Source organism: Salvelinus alpinus, chromosome 33 (genome assembly GCF_045679555.1).
Source record: "Salvelinus alpinus chromosome 33, SLU_Salpinus.1, whole genome shotgun sequence".
Lineage (NCBI taxonomy): Eukaryota > Metazoa > Chordata > Actinopteri > Salmoniformes > Salmonidae > Salvelinus > Salvelinus alpinus.
Genome location: NC_092118.1, coordinates 14,896,540 through 14,917,343, shown reverse-complemented (window position 1 = coordinate 14,917,343; position 20,804 = coordinate 14,896,540). Strand labels below are relative to the sequence as shown.

The 20,804-nt window shown below is 43.0% G+C and overlaps 1 protein-coding gene across 15 annotated transcripts in view; it reads right to left on the bottom strand.

Moving 5' to 3' along the window:
• LOC139563216 (tight junction protein ZO-1-like) overlaps positions 1-18,490 on the bottom strand; it is a 153,652-nt gene extending 135,162 nt beyond the window's left edge. For all 15 annotated transcript variants that reach the window (XM_071381608.1, XM_071381615.1, XM_071381616.1 and 12 more), the window contains exons 1-2: positions 17,864-18,490; positions 7,114-7,417 (exon numbers count right to left, since the gene is read on the bottom strand). In XM_071381608.1, coding sequence (XP_071237709.1) covers positions 7,114-7,417; positions 17,864-17,958 — 399 coding nt within the window. In that variant the 5' untranslated portion in view covers positions 17,959-18,490. The remainder of the gene's footprint in view (positions 1-7,113; positions 7,418-17,863) is intronic.
• Between the last annotated feature and the right edge of the window lie 2,314 nt (positions 18,491-20,804).

Genomic DNA, 20,804 nt, shown 5'->3' with positions numbered 1-20,804 from the left:
TTCAACAAACAATTAAAATCTCCTCCAACCACTGCAGTGTCTGAGTTTAATTCTGAAAAGTCTAGAAATACCTTGGTGAGGAAATCAGGGGGGTGGGCAGGGGGGAAGTAAATATTCATTATGGAGATGCTCTGCCCTTGTAAAGTACCATTAATTATAACAAAGCGACCAGATTTATCTTTCACACAATTCAAGACCTTAAGTGGTAAGTTCTTTTTCACAAGAATTGCTACACCTCTACTTCTGGATGTAAATGATGAGAAAAACACTTGACCAAACCCCCCTTGTTGTAATTTCAGATGTTCCTTATCATCCAAATGAGTTTCTTGCAACAGGGCAATATCAACATTTTCTTTTTTCAAAAAAGACAGTACCTTCTTCCTTTTAATGGGATTATGGCTCCCTCTAATGTTCCATGTACATACACGCAGTGTATTACCTGCCATTGCACTTTGACCGTTTCATATTCAGACTGAATCCCACTGTAAAAATGGGGTGGTACCTTTTTCCATGTGTTGAACTCTCTTCTATCTCACCGAGCATAAACAAACGATATGAACCCTGAACTCTAACTATACTAAACCCAAAAATTAAACATGTAAAGATCCAAAAGGGGGTTTTCCCACTAGCTAACATGCAGGGGATTTCAACTTTCCAATGTAGACTCTTAAGTCTGCATTGCCACTCAATAGCCTCGTCCTTTATACATATGAAAATGAAAATCAATATATGAAGATTGAGGCTCTTCCACCTAAAACCAAGCCTGGGCACCAATATAGATTCACCCATATCTCAGCCTGAGCTATAGCGGCAGTTACTTTAGCAAGAAAAATAATAAAAATACGAATATTACTGAACCGGAGCATGTGAGAGCTCACACCACTGTTTCATGATCAGGTTCAAATAAGATAATAAAGTTATCCAATGCTGCGGCGGCGCAGCTTAAAGTTATTTACCCGAGAGAGTCAATAAACGCAGCAGCCTCTTCAGGTGTGGAGAATTTCTTAGGCGATCCGTTGACCATAATCTTCAATGTGGCCGGGTACAACAGTGCGTAGTCCATCTTCATTCTCCTGAGTCGAGCCTTCGCCTCATCAAACCCTTTGCGTCTTCGTACAACCGCTGTGGAGTAATCATTGAAGAATGAGACCTTTGGACCTTTACGTTGACTACCGTCAGAGCCGATATTTCTAGCCGCATCCATAACGCGCTGCTTGTCGGTGAAGTTGTGGAACTTTATAACCACTGGCCGTGGGCGCTGGTTGGGACCGGGTATCGGTGCTTGAGAGCGATGAGCTCTGTCCAGCTTCACACGACCAGCCTTAGTGTCCATTTGTAAGTAGTCAGGGATCCATTCCTCAAAAAATTTTACTGAACGTGTCCCTTCAGAATTTTCCGGGAGTCCCACAACACGAATATTGCATCTGCGTCCTCGATTATCCAAGTCGTCAATGTGCTCCGCCATTTCGCGCACCTGTTTCTCAAGTGCTTTCATCTTAGTGTCCATAGATGTAGTTGAGGCTTCCACTGTAGCGATTCTTCCTTCCGCCTCATCGACACGTTTGACCACCCTCTGTAATTCAGCTGAATGGCCTGCTATTGCTTCCAAGACCGTTCTTATCTTAACATCGATCACTTTAGTAATGTTGTCCGTCATCTTTTGAATCACCAGGTCCATTGTGCCTGGATCCGCAACGGTGCTAGCCTCGCTAACGTAAGCTAGCTCCTCCTGCACATCTACAGGGATGGTGGTTTTGGTCGAGTTCTTAGTAGCTCTGCTGGGCATGTTGTCGGAGATTTTTGAGAAATAACCGTCAAGACTCATTGCAGGATAACTTATTTAGCCAATTCTACCACTTTTTCAAGCTAGGAGATTAATGAAAGAATATAAATTTACGAATGCCACGGGAGCTCGCTGAAACACAGTGTTCTCTCTACGGCGCCATTTTGTCCCCCCCTTTTTCTTTCTTTTTTAAAAAACAGACATACCTTATTTACATAAGTATTCAGACCCTTTGCTATGTGTCACGATCGTCGTATTGTGGAAGAGAGGAGGACCAAGGCGCAGCGTGATAACAATACATCTTCTTTTATTAACGAAGACGAACACGAAACGAACACTGACAAACTATAAAAAAACAACAAACGACCGTGAAGCTATAAAACGAAAGTGCAGACACAAGCAACTAACGTAAAGACATAGACAATCACCCACAAACTACCTAATGACTATGGCTGCCTAAATATGGCTCCCAATCAGAAACAACGATAGACAGCTGTCTCTAATTGAGAACCAATCTAGGCAACCATAGACATACAAACACCTAGACTGAACACTGCCCCATAAACATACAAAAAAACCTAGACAATACAAAACACATACATCCCCCATGTCACACCCTGACCTAACTAAAATAATAAAGAAAACAAAGATAACTAAGGCCAGGGTGTGACACTATGAGACTCAAAATTGAACTCAGATGCATCCTGTTTCTACAACTTGATTGGAGTCCACCTGTGGTAAATTCAATTGATTGGAAATAATTTGTAAAGGCACACACCTGTCTATATAAGGTCCCACAGTTGACAGTGCATGTCAGAGCTCCGAGACAGGATTGTGTCAAGGCACACATCTGGGGAAGGGTACCGAAAACAATTCTGCAGCATTGAAGGTTCCCAAGAGCACAATGGCCTCTATCATTCTTAAATGGAAGAAGTTTGGAACCACCAACACTCTTCCTAGAGCTGGCCGCCCGGCCAAACTGAGCAATCGGGGGAGAAGGGCCTTGGTCAGGGAGGTGACGAAGAACCCGATGGTCACTCTGACAGAGCTTCAGAGTTCCTCTGTGGAGATGGGAGAACTTTCCAGAAGGACAACCATCTCTGCAGCACTCCACTAATCAGGCCTTTTTGGTAGAGTGGCCAGACGGAAGCCACTCCTCAGTGAAAGGCACATGACAGCCTGCTTGGAGGCACCTAAAGGACTTTCAGACAATGAGAAACAAGACTCTCCGGTCTGATGAAACCAAGATTGAATTATTTTGCCTGAATGCCAAGTGTCACGTCGGGAGGAAACCTGGCACCATCTCTACGGTGAAGCATGGTGGTGGCAGCATCATGCTGTGGGGATGTTTTTCAGCGGCAGGGACTGAGAGACTAGTCAGGATCAAGGTAAAGATGAATGGTGCAAAGTACATAGAGATCCTTGATGAAAACTTGATCAGGACCTCAGACTGGGGAAACCCTAAGCACACAGCCAAGACAAGAGGAGTAACTTCGGGACAAGTCTCTGAATGTCCTTGAGTGGCCCAGCCAGAGACCGGACTTGAACCCGATCGAACATCTCCGGAGAGACCTGAAAATAGCTGTGCAGCGACGCTCCCCATCTAAACTGAGAGAGATTGAGAGGATCTACAGAGGAGAATGGGAAAAACTCCCCAAATACAAGTGTGCCAAGCTTGTAGCGTCATACCCAAGAAGACTCAAGCGAGTAAAGGTGAGTAAAGGGTCTGAATACCGAATGAACTATTGTTGTTTTTTCTCTTTCTCTCTCTCTCTCTCTCTCGGTTCTCTGACATTTACCTCTCTCTTTCAATCTCATTTGTGATAGTGATATGATGCTCCAAATCTTTCAGTGAAGAACACTGACTGCCAGCATAGATGACAGCCAGGCTAGGCCTTGGGCTAAAACCTCCTCCTCCAGCTCGAGCAATAGATTTTCCCTCTGAATTACATGTAACATCTGAAACATTCCCCTCCTATTTGAGGAGCGTAAGATCCCTAGGGAGGGAATACAAAAAGGGAGATAGTTTAAATGGTTCCCTGTGGGTATTCCTTTTACACACTTCTTCAATGTAAGGGTGTCCCATCGCTAGCCAAGGAAACCTCAAAATTGTGTTCAGTGGAGCCATACAATCACCAGGACATAAAGGTCTTGTATTGTGTTTATGACTGAAGCACAGACAACCCTCCAAGGGCCTGGCTGGCAGGGTAAAACAGGAAGGCCATTGAGGCTCTGGAGAACACGTACCCTGTCACCCAGACTGTAAAACACTCTTTAAGCCTGATAGATGAAACAAAATTGCACACACACCAATCAAGTCACAACATCAGCCGTTAAAACTGTAGGCCTATATTAAATTACAACACCTTATGGAACAGCGGGAACTGTGAAACAACACAAACATAGGCACACACACACACACACACACACACACACACACACACACACACACACACACGATAACATACGCACTATACATACACATAGATTTAGTACTGTAGATATGTGGTAGTGGTGGAGTAGGGGCCTGAGGACAGACAGTATGTTGTGAAATCTGTGAATGTATTGTGATGTTTTTAAAATTGTATAAACTGCCTTAATTTTGCTGGACCCCAAGAAGAGTAGCTGCTGCTATGGCAGCAGCTAATGGGGATCCATAATAAATACAAATGGAGGTTGGATAAGAAGTATGGGTCTGGAAAGTTACTAAGTGAGGGAAAAGGCAATCACTTGGTTGCGGTCACTGATTGGATAGCTGTGGATTAGTGAGGAATGGGGGGCGAGGTCAGGTCAGATGAAGGGAGAAGGAACAGTTTTATTACACACTTCACTTAACTTCCTGACTAGCAACAAAGATGTATTGGCTGTCTAAATGTACAAGGAGGAGGATCAGCCTAATAGGAGAGTATAAATACTTGTGCTGGTCGAATCAGGTCTTTGTCTTTTCAGTTGTTTGACCCATTGGGTGAATAAACTTGGTTTGAGCTTTCACTAATTGCCTGTTAGTTTTTCACTCTGTTTGTCAGAACCTAACAGTATGTGTGTGAATGTGTATCCACTCAGGATAGCCATGCTGCTCTGTGCCACCTAGACCAACAGCTGGTCCATTACTGCCACCTCCAGCTCCACCACATCAATAATGGATTAACTTCTGTAAAATGCAAATGGTGCTTTTTCTAAATTTAGTCATAATGAGTCCCTCTCATGCACAGACGACAGGCCGGCTGCTGTGTAGGTGGCAAATAATGAGCCCCTACCCAGACACACGAGGACAGGCCGGCTGCTGTGGAGGTGCCAAATTATGAGCCCTTACCAAAATACATGATCTCCCAATTTACATCCTCATCAAAAACACAAAATAAGCAGATACAGCTGTTAGTTTAGGCTCCTCTTCCACTGGGTAATGTCTGAGTCTGTGTTTATATCAAGGGGGTTCTAGTGAGGGTGGCGCAGTAAACACAAGATGTCTCATGACAGGTGTTACATCTAAAGGAAGTGCAAATCTGTGTGTATTTATGTAAGGTGAATGTTACAAAATGTTTGCTATGTAAAATAGTTGGCTGTTTGAATGCATGAAATGTCCTGTGTGTTCCAGTGGCCCTAAAAAGCAGCCTTATTGTGCATTAGTGGCAAGTTGGCATGCTCTCACTTCATAAACCGGTGGTTGCTTTTCCGACACCCATCCCCCTCTCCCCATTCAGAGCAATTCATATGAGATGACCAGAGAGGAGAAACCCACTGCCAGCCAAGCCAAGCTGCTCTCAGCTACTGCAGATTCCCAGGGTTGTCATGGTTTTTAGAGCTTGAATCAAGCAGCTTACTATTTATCAGATTACTCTTTTTAGAAGAATAAATCACTCACTCAGTCAGGGACATATTGAATGCTTTAGGTTTCACAGAACTCAATGCTGAACTGACAGAAGTCACATATTGCATAACTGAAGGTGTTCTGGCAGAGTGTTTGTGTTTGTGTGTGTCGCTAAGAATGATTAACAAGGCTGCATTGCACTGCTTCCCTTTCCGTACAAGCTTTCTAATATAACTGGTGTGCCATCTCTGAGAGGGGCCACATAATAACAATATACAGTGCCTTCAGAAAGTATTCACACCCCTTGACTTATTCCACATTTTGTTACAGCGTGAATTCAAAATGGATTAAATAGATTTTCTTCACACCCATCTACACACAATACCCCATAATGACTAATTTAAAACGTTTTGTATTGAAAATGAAATACAGAAATGTCCAATTTACATAAGTACACCTCTGAATTAATACATGTTAGAATTACCTTTGGCTGCGATTACAACTGTGAGTCTTTGTGGGTAAGTCTCTAAGAGCTTTTCACACCTGGATTGTACAATATTTGCACATTATTCTTTTTTAAATTCTTCAACCTCTCAAGTTGGTTGTTGATCATTGCTAGACATCAAGTCTTTCCATATATTTTCATGTTAATTTAAGTCAAAACTGTAACTAGGCCACTCAGGAACGTTCAAAGTCGTCTTGGTAAGCAAATCCAGTGTATATTTGGCCTTATGTTTTAAGTTATTAACCTGCTGAAAGGTGAATTTGTCTCTCAGTGTCTGTTGGAAAGCAGACTGAACCAAGTTTTTCTCTAGGATTTTGCCTGTGCTTAGCTCTATTCTGCTATTTTCTTATCCTCAAACTGCCTAGTCCTTACGGAAGACAAGCATACCCATAACATGATGCAGCCAATAGTGTGCTTGAAAATCTGAAGAGTGGTACTAAGTGATGTGTTGTGTTGGATTTGCCCTAAACATAATGCCTTGTATTCAGGACATAATGTTAATTTCTTTGCCATATTTTTTGCAGTTTTACTTTAGGGCCTTGTTGCAAACAGGATGCATGTTTTGGTATATGTTTTATTCTGTACAGGCTTCCTTCTTTTCACTCTGTCATTTAGGTTAGTATTGTGGAGTAACTACAATGTTGTTGATCCATCCTCAGTTTTCTCCAATCACAGCCATCATCATACTTGAACTTACGTGTAGGCACTTACATGAACTGAAAAGCCCATTTGTACAGTAAAGACAGTTATCAGGTTTGCAATTTTGTCAGGAAAAATATGAAAACCATTTCCCTTTTAAATCGTCTCTTCATTGCCTTTGGTAATAGTTAAAGAGTTTGCTTAGATTCATGACCAACTACAACTTGACTGCAGGGGGTTTAGAGAATAGCATTTAAGCAGCATTACAATAATTTATATTATTCATGAGTTTTAGGGTGACACATTATCCGTGTCCTCAGAAAACTATAATTAGAAAGCAAACATGCATACACACATTTTAGCCCGTTTAGAACTTACATTGGAGTCGAGCAGGTCTATGCTGTCCAGGCTCTTGCTGCGGTGAATGCGGCCTTTGATCCTGCGGAGGGAGGGCTTGCCCTGGGTCATGGGCAGCGAGAGTGTGGAGGTGGCAAACATTACACTGCATCCTCCTATAGCACCAGAACCACACATTGCACCTGCACGAGCAGCGGCACGAGCAGCTGCAGCATCTTCTGCAGCTGCTTCTGCTGAATCCTGAGCTTCCGTAATGGCAGCGGACGAAGCCGCGGTGCCTATCCCCGTGGCACCTATCCCTGACAATCCATCTGTGGGAGTCACCCTGGAACACAGAGAGGGACAGAGACACCACATTAGTGTTCACATACAGTACATACATACACAATCACTACTACACCACACACTTTAAAAATGGATGGACAAAGCTCAATGCTAACAGCACAGGATATGAGGTAAGAGACAGCAGATACCCAGCTGAATACAGAATAGATCAAAACGTGCTTTCCCTTTTCTCTTCATTTCTTTCATGGACACTTTTCCCTGTTGGGTTGAGTAGCATTCAAGGCAAGTGTGCAAAATTGGGTGTAATGTCATGTGGCCCCCGGGGGACTGAGGTATCGAGCACCCTTCCTACTCCTCCATTATTCAGCAAGAGCTAGGCTCTAACATGCACCGCCACACTCTCCCTCTGAAGAGAACCGCTAGCTCAACAGAACCGCCAGGGCCCAAGGCCACCCTCATCCCCCCACAGACCCCCAGCCTGCGGGAATCCAGATGCTGGAGAGGATAGGGGCTTCTGGAGGCTGTTCTGTCACAGTGGATAATTTATGCGGCTGCTGCTGCTTGGGGGAAAACTATAACCTTTATACTCATATCCGGTCCCACTGTCAAACAGCCTAAAACTGCTATAGCCCTCTGAGTTTAGGAATCAAACAGGCGATGTGAAAGCTGTGAGGAGGCGAGAGAGGAAGTGGTAGAACTCTGTGTCAAAGATTGTAGGGAAATCACGATTAAGCTCCTAAAGGTTTGTAATTGGCTCTGTAAACATTATTTGAAATGGCTCCTACTACAGCTGCAGCAGCACTAGAGCTCTGGGTATAGAGTGATTTAGTGACATTACTGCAATACAATAGTGCTGACTACCTAGCCCTCCCTTCTGCAAGCTGATTACTTATTCAAGTAATGTCACGGCATGTATGGTAAGCATTTTCGACCTGCAGAAAGTTAGACCTTAGGGCTGCACCGATACACATCTCCTTTGCTTTTATGAGCAGTAAATGGTATGGATCGTGAAATGGGTCTATTGAGAGGTGATTCTATAAAGACAACAAGACAGGGTTGAATCTTCTGTTGTTACCGTTTATTCACGAATCAACAAAGCTCCTCACAAGAAGAAACATTCTTTACTTTGAATTCAAGGAAAACAATGAGCATCAAACAGAGCATAAGACCACTGCTGCATGTCTATAAGTGCCTTGTATATGTTGGTACCACTGACTGTGTCTCAACTAGAGGTCGACCGATTATGATTTTTCAACGCCGATACCGATTATTGGAGGACCAAAAAAGAAGGTGTTCTTAACTGACTTGCCTAGTTAAATAAAGATTAAATAAAGGTGTAAAAAAATAAAATCGGTGTCCAAAAATAGCGATTTACGATTGTTATGAAAACTTGAAATCGACCATAATTAATCGGCCATTCCGATTAATCGGTTGACCTCTAGTCTCAACAGATTCAGAAGAGATGTAAGATAACAGAGAATAGCACAGAGACCAGTTTTATCTCTGTTGATTCGTGATAGGGCCATACACATGCTGATGTATTCACTGGCACTGAAGTTACCGGCTCCCGAAACCAAAAACCTCTAGGACAAGCCTGGGGACTGCCTCCCCTCAGTGCCCTGCCTGGCATCACATGCACTGCTCCGTGATGATGGCTGATGGGCAGCAGCACTGATGTAGAGTCTGGAAGCTGCCTGGGCTTCTCTCCCATGACCTCTTCACTCCCCCGCTACTGACCATCCCAGCCCACGCACACCAGGGATTTAATCTCAAAGCTACCAGAGTGCTCACTCACACACACTCACACACACACACACACACACACACACACACACACACACACACACACACACACACACACACACACACACACACACACACACACACACACACACACACACACACACACACACACACACTCACTCACACACACTGCATTCAATCTGGAGGAGCATCTGACAACCACAATCCCAGAGTCTTACTGTACATAGCAGCTGTGAAGAGGGGATTCCATTCATACAGCCGAGTGGCAGCTTAGAAAGTCCTGTGGGGTTCTGGAGTAGATTTCTAAGAATGAAAGACTTGCTTTCAGATGGATGGCATGGCCCTGTAGCTGTGCTCTCTCTCTCTGCTCTGATACAGGCTATGGATGGAGCATCGGTCATGATACAGTACCTCTGGGTCAACTGGCCCATACAGAGGAACCATGCAGAAGCTCTATGTGGTACACTACTAACCCATCTACATGAAACTAAAGCATACAGAAGAGTCCTTGTGAGAGTGAATACTTTGCGAACTATGTGTTCGCCCCTAAACATCTATTATGGATAGTCTCTGATTCAGCATTGACGTATTGTAAAAGACATGGATAGAGTTATATCATCACCGCAATATCGCTAATGGTTTTGAAATGCAGCAGTTTAAGTCCATTGTCCTCACCATGCGGTTCACATCATACCCAGCATGTCCATTCACTCAAACAGGACAGTAGGTATTTTGGAAGCACTGGTACATTAGTAGTGATAATAATGACGACCTATACGTCTTTGATGCCAGATACACATTTTAAGATAATCAGTGTCGACAAGGTGAACTAATTATCAAAAACAATATGGATGATTAGATTTGACATGATTCGGTAAGTGGACATTAGAAAAGCTAAATGCCTATTTTACATAATCAACATGGCCTATCTGGGTAATCAGTGAAAAGTGATACCTGACAGCAGTGCTATAAGTCCTTGACCTTGGAACACAGGAAGTAAAACAAATGTGCTGTGTGGCTGAATGGTACAGAGCAACACGGCATCACAACTAGCACACTGACTGATACATTGATACATACACCCTACAGCACAAGTGTCAAACTCATTCCAAGGAGGGCAGAGTGTCTGCGGGTTTTCGCTCCTCCCTTGTACTTGATTGATGAATTAAGGCCACTGATTAGTAAGGAACTAGTGCTTAAAGATGCACTATGCAGAAATTGCTCCGCCATTTCATGGTTGCTAAAATTCTAAAAAGTTAGCCTAATTTCAGTTTATGTGACAAAACAAGCAAGTATAGTGTAGAGAATCATTGTTCCATCTAAACCACTATGAAATCTATTTTCCATAACCAAGAATATTGTATTTTCAGCTGTTTGAAGCTGGTGTACAAAACCGAAAGGAAAAGACGCAAAAACTAAACTTACGAACAGGAAGCATAGAAATAGCACACACATAACACATCTACCTCTTCTTAGACATGCTTGCAATGAGAATGACAGATCTATAACACACATGTGAATGTGAATTTGGTCGGTTCGCTCAAAAAGCTACATATTGCAGCTTCAATTGAAAGGAAAAAACAAAAACGTGCAGACACTCAGCCCTCCGTGGATCGAGTGTGACACCCCTGCCCTACAGTAACTACCTTAATAATAAGCTACTGGGTCCAGACTAGCTCCATGGTTCAGCTGTGGGAGGAGTAGACTTCATTTAATCATTGTGGTGATGATGATCAAACACATCCTTATGTCTTATGTCACCTTCCGTTGACCTTCATATGAGAAAGACATTGCTGTCGAAATTGTTCTCAGCTGTCTCGCAAACACATTCAAAAGAGACCGGATTGTAGCTACACAGATCATAAACATGAAAGCAACAAACGCATGTCTCTATTTTCTGTGGTCTATATATAAAACATTCAACTATCAACTCCGTTCAGAGAGTCTATGCATGGAGTGTCAGAAAGTTTGGGCTTTGTAGGACAAGCTTACTTCAGCATACAGCTCAAAGCACAATAGTTCTGTTGGACTTTTTCTATGCTATTCAACCTTGAATTTGTGTATTTATTTATTTAACCTTGATTTAAGTTAAGAACAAATTCTTATTTACAATGACGGCTTACCCCGGCCAAACCCTAACCTGGACGACGCTAGGCCAATTGTGCGCCGCTCTATGGGACTCCCAATCACGGCCGGTTGTGATACAGCCTGGAATCAAATCAGGGTCTGTAGTGACGCCTCTAGCACTGTGATGCAGCACCTTAGACCACTGCGCCACTCTGGAGACCCAATGCTTAAGAGTTACGATCAAAGCTAGCTTGCTGTATAGCCATTGTGTCTAAATCCAATGGAAAGGACTAGGGCCTTCAGCATTACAATGTTCAAGTACCTCTGAAGTCTTTAGTTATGACTGTTCCTCACACAGCGTGCACGCTGCAGAACAATCGTCTGCACTTAACCAAGACAACAAAGGCCAGAGCATGAGTCTGATACCTCTGTCTCGGGCTTTTCTGTTGGAGGAGAAAGAAAGAACACAGCAGACACATCAATAACTGTATCTGGGCCATTACAGAAACTCACTGCACTGCACAGAAGAGGCCTATGTTTCATCCTGTGAGCCTGAGAGGGACTGAGAGGGACTGAAGGACGGTACGGTCAGCACGTGGCCTACTATAGGCTAAGCCTGGCCGGACCTGACATCCCCTGAGCTCCACCACTACAACACATTACTCATCCACTACAGGCTTCATCCCTCCTGGAGCGTGGGATGACTAGAGAGGCATTTTGCTGCATCTCATTTGCATCCCTGAGATTAACAACGTCATGATGCGTAAAAAAAATCATATGAAAGGGCCAAAACAAAGCAAAGCATATTAAACCAAGTGGACATCCTTAGAAAAGATAATTGGGGAGAAAAAAACAGCGGGCGTTATTTAAACTCATGAGGCGACCAGGAGAAAGGCCGGCAGGCAGGTGGGATCGGAGGGATCGCCACCCTGATTAGGTAGGCTAGACAACTCAGACAGATGGATAGACAGATTAGGCATTTAGACCTGTATCTAACATGATGGGCCAACGGTCACATCCGCACACTGTGGTGACCCCTGTGGAGAGGCACATAAAGACCCACCATCAACACAGCACACTACAGCCACATGCGACTCGCCTCCCAAACACCCCTCATCTTTCCTGATCACTTCTCCACGTGCAGCAGATCCTCCTTATTAGAGAGGGTGAAACACAGGGTGAAAAGCACAGCTTGGCGTTATGTCTGGTAATGGAGTGTAAAGTGTATTAACCCAAGTCCAGGTTGACACTAGGTTCTGACTAACCGTGTGTAAATGTAATGTAAGGGTAATAATTGAACAGTAGGGCAGGAACATCTGCTCAGCATCTGGGTGATGGGGGATCTGTCCATGGACTGTACTGAGGTGAGGACGAAGCCTTCCTTAACCCTAACCTGCAAGGTGAGAGCCGCAGGGCATCTCACTGAGTGTGAGCTAACTCCAGTTCTGTTTCTTTCTCTTTTCTTACTAGAAAGAAACAGAAAAAGTAGGGTAGTTGAGTCACCTTGTCATACTTCCTAGACTCGTGATGTATTCACTTGAGAAAGCTGGATGTAGTTCCTAAAAGAGAAATATAAAAAGCCCAGTGTAGAGGACATTACCAAGTTCATATGAGAAAGGGACATGTGGTTAGCTAGTTTGTCATGTCCTCCGGTGTTTGTGGTCCAGTGACTGATTCCATCTTGTCAGCCTCCTGTGAGTCTTCATGACAGGCATGAGTCATTCTGGCCGGGAGCATCTTTCTGACTCACAGTCATGCTTCTCCACGTCTGTATCTTCCTGGAGGGGATACATGTCTGATAGGTCTTGTTGTCATTGCTCCTCCAGTCAGGCTTTTTTAGGAGCAATGATCGCAGTTACATTACCATGAGGTCACGAAGGGCCCGAACACGGGCTCTGTGCTTGCTGAATTAATGCACCGTTGGTCTGTGTGTGAAGGGAAAACTACTGTTTTTTGGAATGAACTACACAAATTCAGTGAATGTATTAATCTGATTAATGAATGAGAGAGAGAGAGGGAGGGGCAGGGGGAGAGGAGGAGAAAAAGACAGTGACAGAGAGATCAGAATCATGTCAGGTGATGTGTGTCAGGTCTCTAGACCTGTGTGCACCTATGTTGTAAACTTTCATTCATAGGCTAGGTTGTAGCAAACTCATGATGGGAATAGGGAAAATGTGAGTATCATGTAGTTGCCTAAACCTATACAATGTTACATTGAACTGGGTGAATGGAATATGAATGACAGTCATCCAATATGCTGTAATAGAAATAAGGCCATGGTAATGGGAAATATAAATCATCCTCCGTCATCTTAAACGGCACTGACAGCCACTGATGTACACTGAGTATACCAAACATTAGGAACACCTTGCTAACATTGAGTTGCCCCCCCCCCCCCCCCCTTATGCCCTCAGAACAGCTTAAATTCATCGGGGCATGGACTCTACAAGGTGTCGAAAGTGTTCCACAGGGATGCTGGCCCATGTTGACTCCAATGCTTCCCACAGTTGTCAAGTTGGCTGGATGTCTTTTGAGTGGTGGACCATTCTTGATACACACGAGAAACTGTTGAGTGTGAAAAACCCAGCAGCATTGCAGTTCTTGGCACAAACCGGTGCGTCTAGCACCTACTACCATACCCCGTTCAAAGGCTCTTAAATATTTAGCTTTGCCTATTCACCCTCTGAATGGCACACATACACAATCCATGTCTCAACTGTCTCAAGGCTTAACATGTGTCCTCCCCTTCATCTAAACTGATGAAGTGGATTTAACAAGTGACATCGTTAAGGGATCATATATTTCACCAAGATTCACCTGGTCAGTCTATGTCATGAAAAGAGCAGGTGTCCTTAATGTTTTGCACACTCAGTGTATATTAACAGCCATCCTCCTATCATTTTTTATGTGGTCAGTGTTAGCTCCACCCAGAGCACCCTGCTGTGTATGATAAGCCCACTTACAACCGTCTTAAATGATGCCTGATTCAAATGCCCCCCAATGAGGTGAAGGCACTGTATGGGGGTGGGGATGGGGGCAGCCACAAGTCAATAAACCCAATTTAATCTGTTCCCTTTAGTGCCATAAATCAGCTGAGAGGAGATTACATCCATTCTGGCCAATGACTCAATACAAAACAACAGGAAGTTAGCCTAGCAGGGGCTAGCTGGCTTCTGCTTGGGGCAGTCCATCAGGCAATATCGTAATCTAATTTTAATGGGTATCCCCCTGCCCCCACCATGGGATGAGATGACCCTGAGACCCACCGCACAGCACGGCCTCTCTTAATCTTATGGCTGGGGGCAGTATTGAGTAGCTTGGATGAATAAGGTGCCCAGAGTAAACTGCCTGCTACTCAGTCCCAGAAGCTAATATATGCATATTATTAGTAGATTTGGATAGAAAACACTCTGAAGTTTCTAAAACTGTTTGAATGTTGTCTGTGAGTATAACAGAACTCATATGGCAGGTGAAAACCTGAGAAAAAATCCAACCAGGAAGTGGGAAATCTGAGGTTTGTAGGTTTGCCTATCCAATATACAGTGTCTATGGGGTCACATTGCACTTCCTAGGGCTTCCACTAGATGTCAACAGTCTTTAGAACCTTGTTTGATCCTTCTACTGTGAAGGAGGGGGGAATGGGAGCTGTTTGAGTCAGGGCTCTGGCAGAGTGCCACGAGCTCACTCAGGCGCGCCCCCGTGAGAGTTAGCTGCGTTCCATCGCATTTCTACAGACAAAGGAATTCTCCGGTGTAAACATTATTGAAGATTTATGTTAAAAACATCCTAAAGATTGATTCTATACATCTTTTGACATGTTTCTACGAACTGTAATGGAATTGTTTGACTGGCCTGCGCGTCATCAATTTGGATTTTGGAACTAAACGCGCGAACAAAAAGGAGGTATTTGGACATAAATCATGAACGTTATCGAACAAAACAAACATTTATTGTGGAACTGGGATTCCTGGAAGTGCATTCTGATGAAGATCATCAAAGGTAAGTGAATATTTATAACACTATTTCTGACTTCTGTTGACTCCACAACATGGCGGATATCTGTATGGCTTGTTTTGGTCTCTGAGGGCTGTACTCAGATTATAGCATGGTGTGCTTTTTCCATAAAGATTTTTTGAAATCTGACACAGCGGTTGCATTAAGGAGAAGTTTATCTAAAGTTCCATGTATAATACTTGTATCTTTTATCAATGTTTATTATGAGTATTTCTGTAAATTGATGTGGCTCTCTGCAAAATCACCGGATGTTTTGGAGGCAAAACATTACTGAACATAACGCGCCAATGTAAACTAAGATTTTTGGATATAAATATGAACTTTATCGAACAAAACATGCATGTATTGTGTAACATGAAGTCCTATGAGTGTCATCTGATGAAGATCATCAAAGGTCAGTGATTAATTTGACCTCTATTTCTGCTTTTTGTGACCCCTGTCTTTGACTGGAAAAATGGCTGTGTTTTTCTGTGACTAGGTACTGACCTAACATAATCAGATGGTGTGCTTTCGTCGTAAAGCCTTTTTTGAAATCGGACACTGTGGTGGGATTAACAACAAGTTTATCTTTAAAATTGTGTAAAATACTTGTATGTTTGAGGAATTTTAATTGAGATTTCTGTTGTTTGAATTTGGCGCCCTGCACTTTCACTGGCTGTTGTCAAGTCGATCCCGTTAACGGGATCTCAGCCATAAGAAGTTTTAAGGGAGCAGTGTCAAAAAAATAACCTCAGTGCTTGCTGCTGCTCTCTCAACACTAGTGACAGCATTCACACAAAGAAAGGAGGAGCACATTCTAGAATAGAAAAAATCTTCCCACTCCCAATCGGAGGCTTTTTGACTGCTGATCTGGAATCTTCTTCACACTCAGAATTGGAATGTTTTCATAAATATCCCCCAGAATTAGCTCTGCTAGATCGGATACAATAAACCAATAAACCACTGTTTGTTTGTCATCAAAGTCTAATACCACTGAATTTGGACAGATTATGTCACATGCTTAACGTCATTTGTGTTGATTACAGATGAGGAAACAGTGCACATGCGATCTGACGGAAGACAGAAATACCAACCAATCCCTTTCATCGATTCCCTACTAGAATTATTGATTTTCTTATTTACTCTGATTTATTTACTTAGATGTTCTTTATTTATCCTGCAGCAGTAAGGGTTTGATTTCATGATAAGGTGGTTACTAAGACACAATGTAAAAGCGTTTAGGAGAACAACCAAACACAGATAGTTGACACGGCTTTGTCCTGGTCTTACCGTGACTACTGCAGTAGAATACAGAACCACTCTATATTTCCATAGGTTGAACTGAACTAAACCACTGAGGTATAAGGTAAAGTGAATATAGTATGGTGGTCATATCTGGATGGACGAATCGTGTTCTGTATAATGGATGGATGGTAAATGAGATTATATGTCAATCTGGTTATCAACAGACAGGTGGGAAGGCTGAGATGTGGACACACACCACAGAGAGCGTGACAGGGGTTCTGATGATTAGATACACCCATCAACAGGAAATCCTTCCAATGATATAGCTTATCGTGCACCAGTAATTCCTGTTTTACACTAGTATTGAACAATAACTGATAACAGAAGGAGATTATGTTTCATGCTACATATTTTCATGCTATTCATTTGAATTAGATGCAGAGCAAAAAAATAAGACAGCAATAATTATTCAGTTTTCACAGGGTAGTATTACCATTTCTAACAAGGGGGTAATAATGACATGATGAGAAAGGAAGTGGACTGTGTGAAAGGCAAATGTACTGGAATTTGAAATGCCACAAAGCCAGGGACAAAATCGAGTCCACACAGTATTCAATAGACTAAAATATAATGTCTCCGACATATTTTGACACATTGTGTCTAGATAACAATGCCTTTATTACATTTCACCTGGTCTTTCATCATTTCTGGATCTTTCTAGATCATCACAGTAAATGTGTGATTTCTTCATCTGAGAGGGATGTGCCACCACTAGTTCTCCAAAAACAGAGGCAGGGATACAACTGGAATGTCGTGGAATTACAATCCCCCTGCCCAATATAAACATATAGGGAGACACAACCATGTACAGGCAATCGTTCTGCCTGAAAAACCCACAGGCAGATTACAACCATGTACTACTGGCATACTATCACCCTGCCCAAATAACACAGTGTAGGCACAAATACAACCAAGTAGGCATAACAATCTCCCTGCCTGAAATACATACATGACAGATACAACCATGCATCGGCTAACAATCCCCCTGCCCAGAGAACACAAATACAACCATATACCGGCATACAACCATATACCGGCATACAATCTTCCTCCCTGCCCACTACCACAGTCGTGGCAACATTGAGCACAAAGAGGGAGGCTGAGCTGACTTCCGCAAACAGCTGCTGCTCACCCTAACTAAGCATGTCACAAAGAGAGACTCCCACTCTCCTTGACAATAAAGCTAACAAGATAATTGTGTAGCCGGAGCAGAAGCACAATGGCTGTGTGGTTCCTCTCTCCGTCTTCCTCTCCGCTGTCATTAGGTAAGAGTGATACGGTAGACTGTAGATACAGTACGCTATACTCCTCTCCTCAGCATCACCCCGGTTCCCCGCACGGTGAAATCCATACTCACCACATCTGTCTCTTAGGAGGGATGCAATTGTCTCTGTTGATGGCAGTCACCCCCAATGCCATCTGCATCACCGTTATGTATTTCTGGTACTTCATGTTGTCCACCACTACTAGGAATCCACACCACAAACCAGTTTATGGAAAACATGTAATTTCTATTCGCTGGCAGCCGCCTGCACCGCGTCTTCCTTGTTCAGCATCAGAACGCCATTTCCAGCGCTGAAGGACTGACAGGGAAAACACTCCCCACGGAGCTCAACAAAAGGTACCATGCCGCTGCAACCCATGTCTGCAATGACACCCTAATCTCATTAGTGCTCAAGAATAGATGGCTAATCCATTCAATGTTAGTCAGGACCACAACATTGTTCTGTTGTTCGCCCTAGCGGCACTTTTCTTTGGAAAAAAACTCTAGCTAGCGAAACGCTGCAGCGGCACCCAAATGTCCGTGTGTGAGGTAGGAGAGAGTGTGCTGTGCGTGTGTTTAACGAGAGAGAGAGCAGGAGGGAGAGGGAGGGAGAGTGGGTGCATGTAGAGAGCTGAGAGGGGTTCTTGTCCAATGAATACATATTGGTATTTCATTTGGGTGCATGAGATAGTTTTTCTTGATTTCTCAGAGCAAACCTATGGTTCATAATTAAACCCTACAAAAAAGGGCTGTATAAAAACCTGATTAATGGGCTGATCCAGGACTGCTCCCAGACCGGTAGTTTTTATACCTACTGAAAGGAAGGGGGTGGGGGAAGGACAGCAGAGAAGAAAGGTGGGAGGGAACAAGATAAATTTTTATACAGCCCTTTTCACATATTCTATTATCAACATGTTGATCACATCAATTATAACATATTTAATTAAACATAAATCATAAAACATTTCTTCCAACCCTATCTATTATATATATATATTTTTTACAATGTTATCTTACATTTGCGGGTAACAAGGCAGTAAGTGAAACTGAAAAACAGGGTTTGCTTCATCTGTGCCAGCTGCCTACCTACTGACATTGTTGTTTTAATCAAAATGTTCTTAGTCAGCCAAACCCTGCTCCTACTGAGGTCTGAAGGGCAGTCACCATTATCCCATCACTGGCTCAATTAAATGGAGTTCAACAACAAGGCTAATTGGGAAAGGGCTCTGAGAGGGGAGAACGCAACATTCATTTGAATACAGAAACTGTATTAACTTTTGTTATAACTTTTGTTATTACTGTCCTAAACATACAGTTCTATGTTGTTTTTCTGTCCTGACGCACAACGATGTAACATCAGGAGGAGTCTCCCTTAACTACAGATCCCTGACTGTCTGGTCCCAGATTACAGATGATTAGGAATCTAAAAGTGGATTGAGTTAGATTAGCCAGCCTACTGCACACAGATTATTGTATACCGTTTCTGTTTCTCGTCACAAAGGAAAACAAACCATCTCCACAACGAGAGAGTTCTTCTCTTTTTCCCGTACAGATATATTCACCTCTATTATTCTCTTTTGGTACATCCCTGCTCAAGAGTCTTACATAAACATCTCATAAGAATCAGAGGTCAAACCAAGCAGTCAGCGGTCAAAGGATCCCAGTATCTCTGGAAGGACCGCTATTTTGACATTGATTCAATGTCCAATTCTAAGCAACAGTAAACATGTCTAAATCTTCAGAGACAACAAGAGGTGGAAAACACTATACAGAACATTAGACTTAAAAGGCCTGTCCCTTTCCGGTCAGACGTGTGTAAGATACTGTTTCTCTCTCTGCAGCTCTGTGATCTCTGAGTTTATGATCCTAGCACTGGGACTGTTTCAGAGCCCCTCGGCCTCATGGGATTGACCATTAACCTTTGAAGGTTAAACAAGTCTCTGCGTCATGCTACAGCTCATTCATTTGAGCACAGCCACTGGACTGTATACACCAAAACATGACAACAACATGATTTAATTGTATATACTGCAGTTATGGGTATATAATATTCAAACGGCTTGTGAAACTGATGTCAGTATGGTGCTAACAGTATCTTCCTCCACTGTCCCTGTCGCCATACCGGGCTCAAGCAGTGATCCTCTTCTTTTCAAAACATACGCGACCGCACTAATTGACAACATACACGTATTTTGCCACATACTATGCTAACATGCCATGTTGACCAAAGAAGAATAAAGCATGCAGTCGCTTGGCTAATAGTAAATTCAGGGCCAGTGAACGGCTGCCATTTTGTTTCCGCTGTATGTCTATGGGCTGTATTCTGGGAGAAAACAAAGTGCCTGTCCAATCACATTGAGGAATGGGACAGGATGGCCTATGTTTTAAATGGATGGTAAAGGTCTGTGTTTTAAATTGAAAATTTGGCCAGGGCACTAGACGTAACGGTTAGTAATCTTTCATTAAGCGCTAAGGGATTCTTAATGACTAAGCTGAGCCAAAATCTCCTCTACCTCCTCATAAAGCATGTCACTGCAGAGGAACATTACCGCCCATCAGCCTGGCTGGGAGGGGGAGGAGGGGTCTGATATCAGATGCCAATATAGATAGGCTATTGTGCAGAAAATATTCCTTCAATGGGCTAAATGTAACATGGACTACATTAGGCCTACATACAAACGGGCAAACATCAAATAAAATACAATTATATTTGGCACATGCGCCGAATACAACAGGTGTAGGTAGACCTTACAGTGAAATGCTTACTCACAAGCCCTTAACCAACAATGCAGTTTTAGAAAGTATTTACTCAAATAAACTGAAGAAGAAAAAAATAATATATAAAAAATAACAAATAATTAAAGAGCAACAATAAAATAAGTAGTGAGGCTATATACAGGGGTTACCGGTACAGAGTCAATGTGCGGGGGCACAGGTTAGTCGAGGTAATTGAGGTAATATGTACATGTAGGTAGAGGTAAAGTGACAATGCATAGATAATAAACAGAGAGTAGCAGCAGTGTAAAAATGGGGT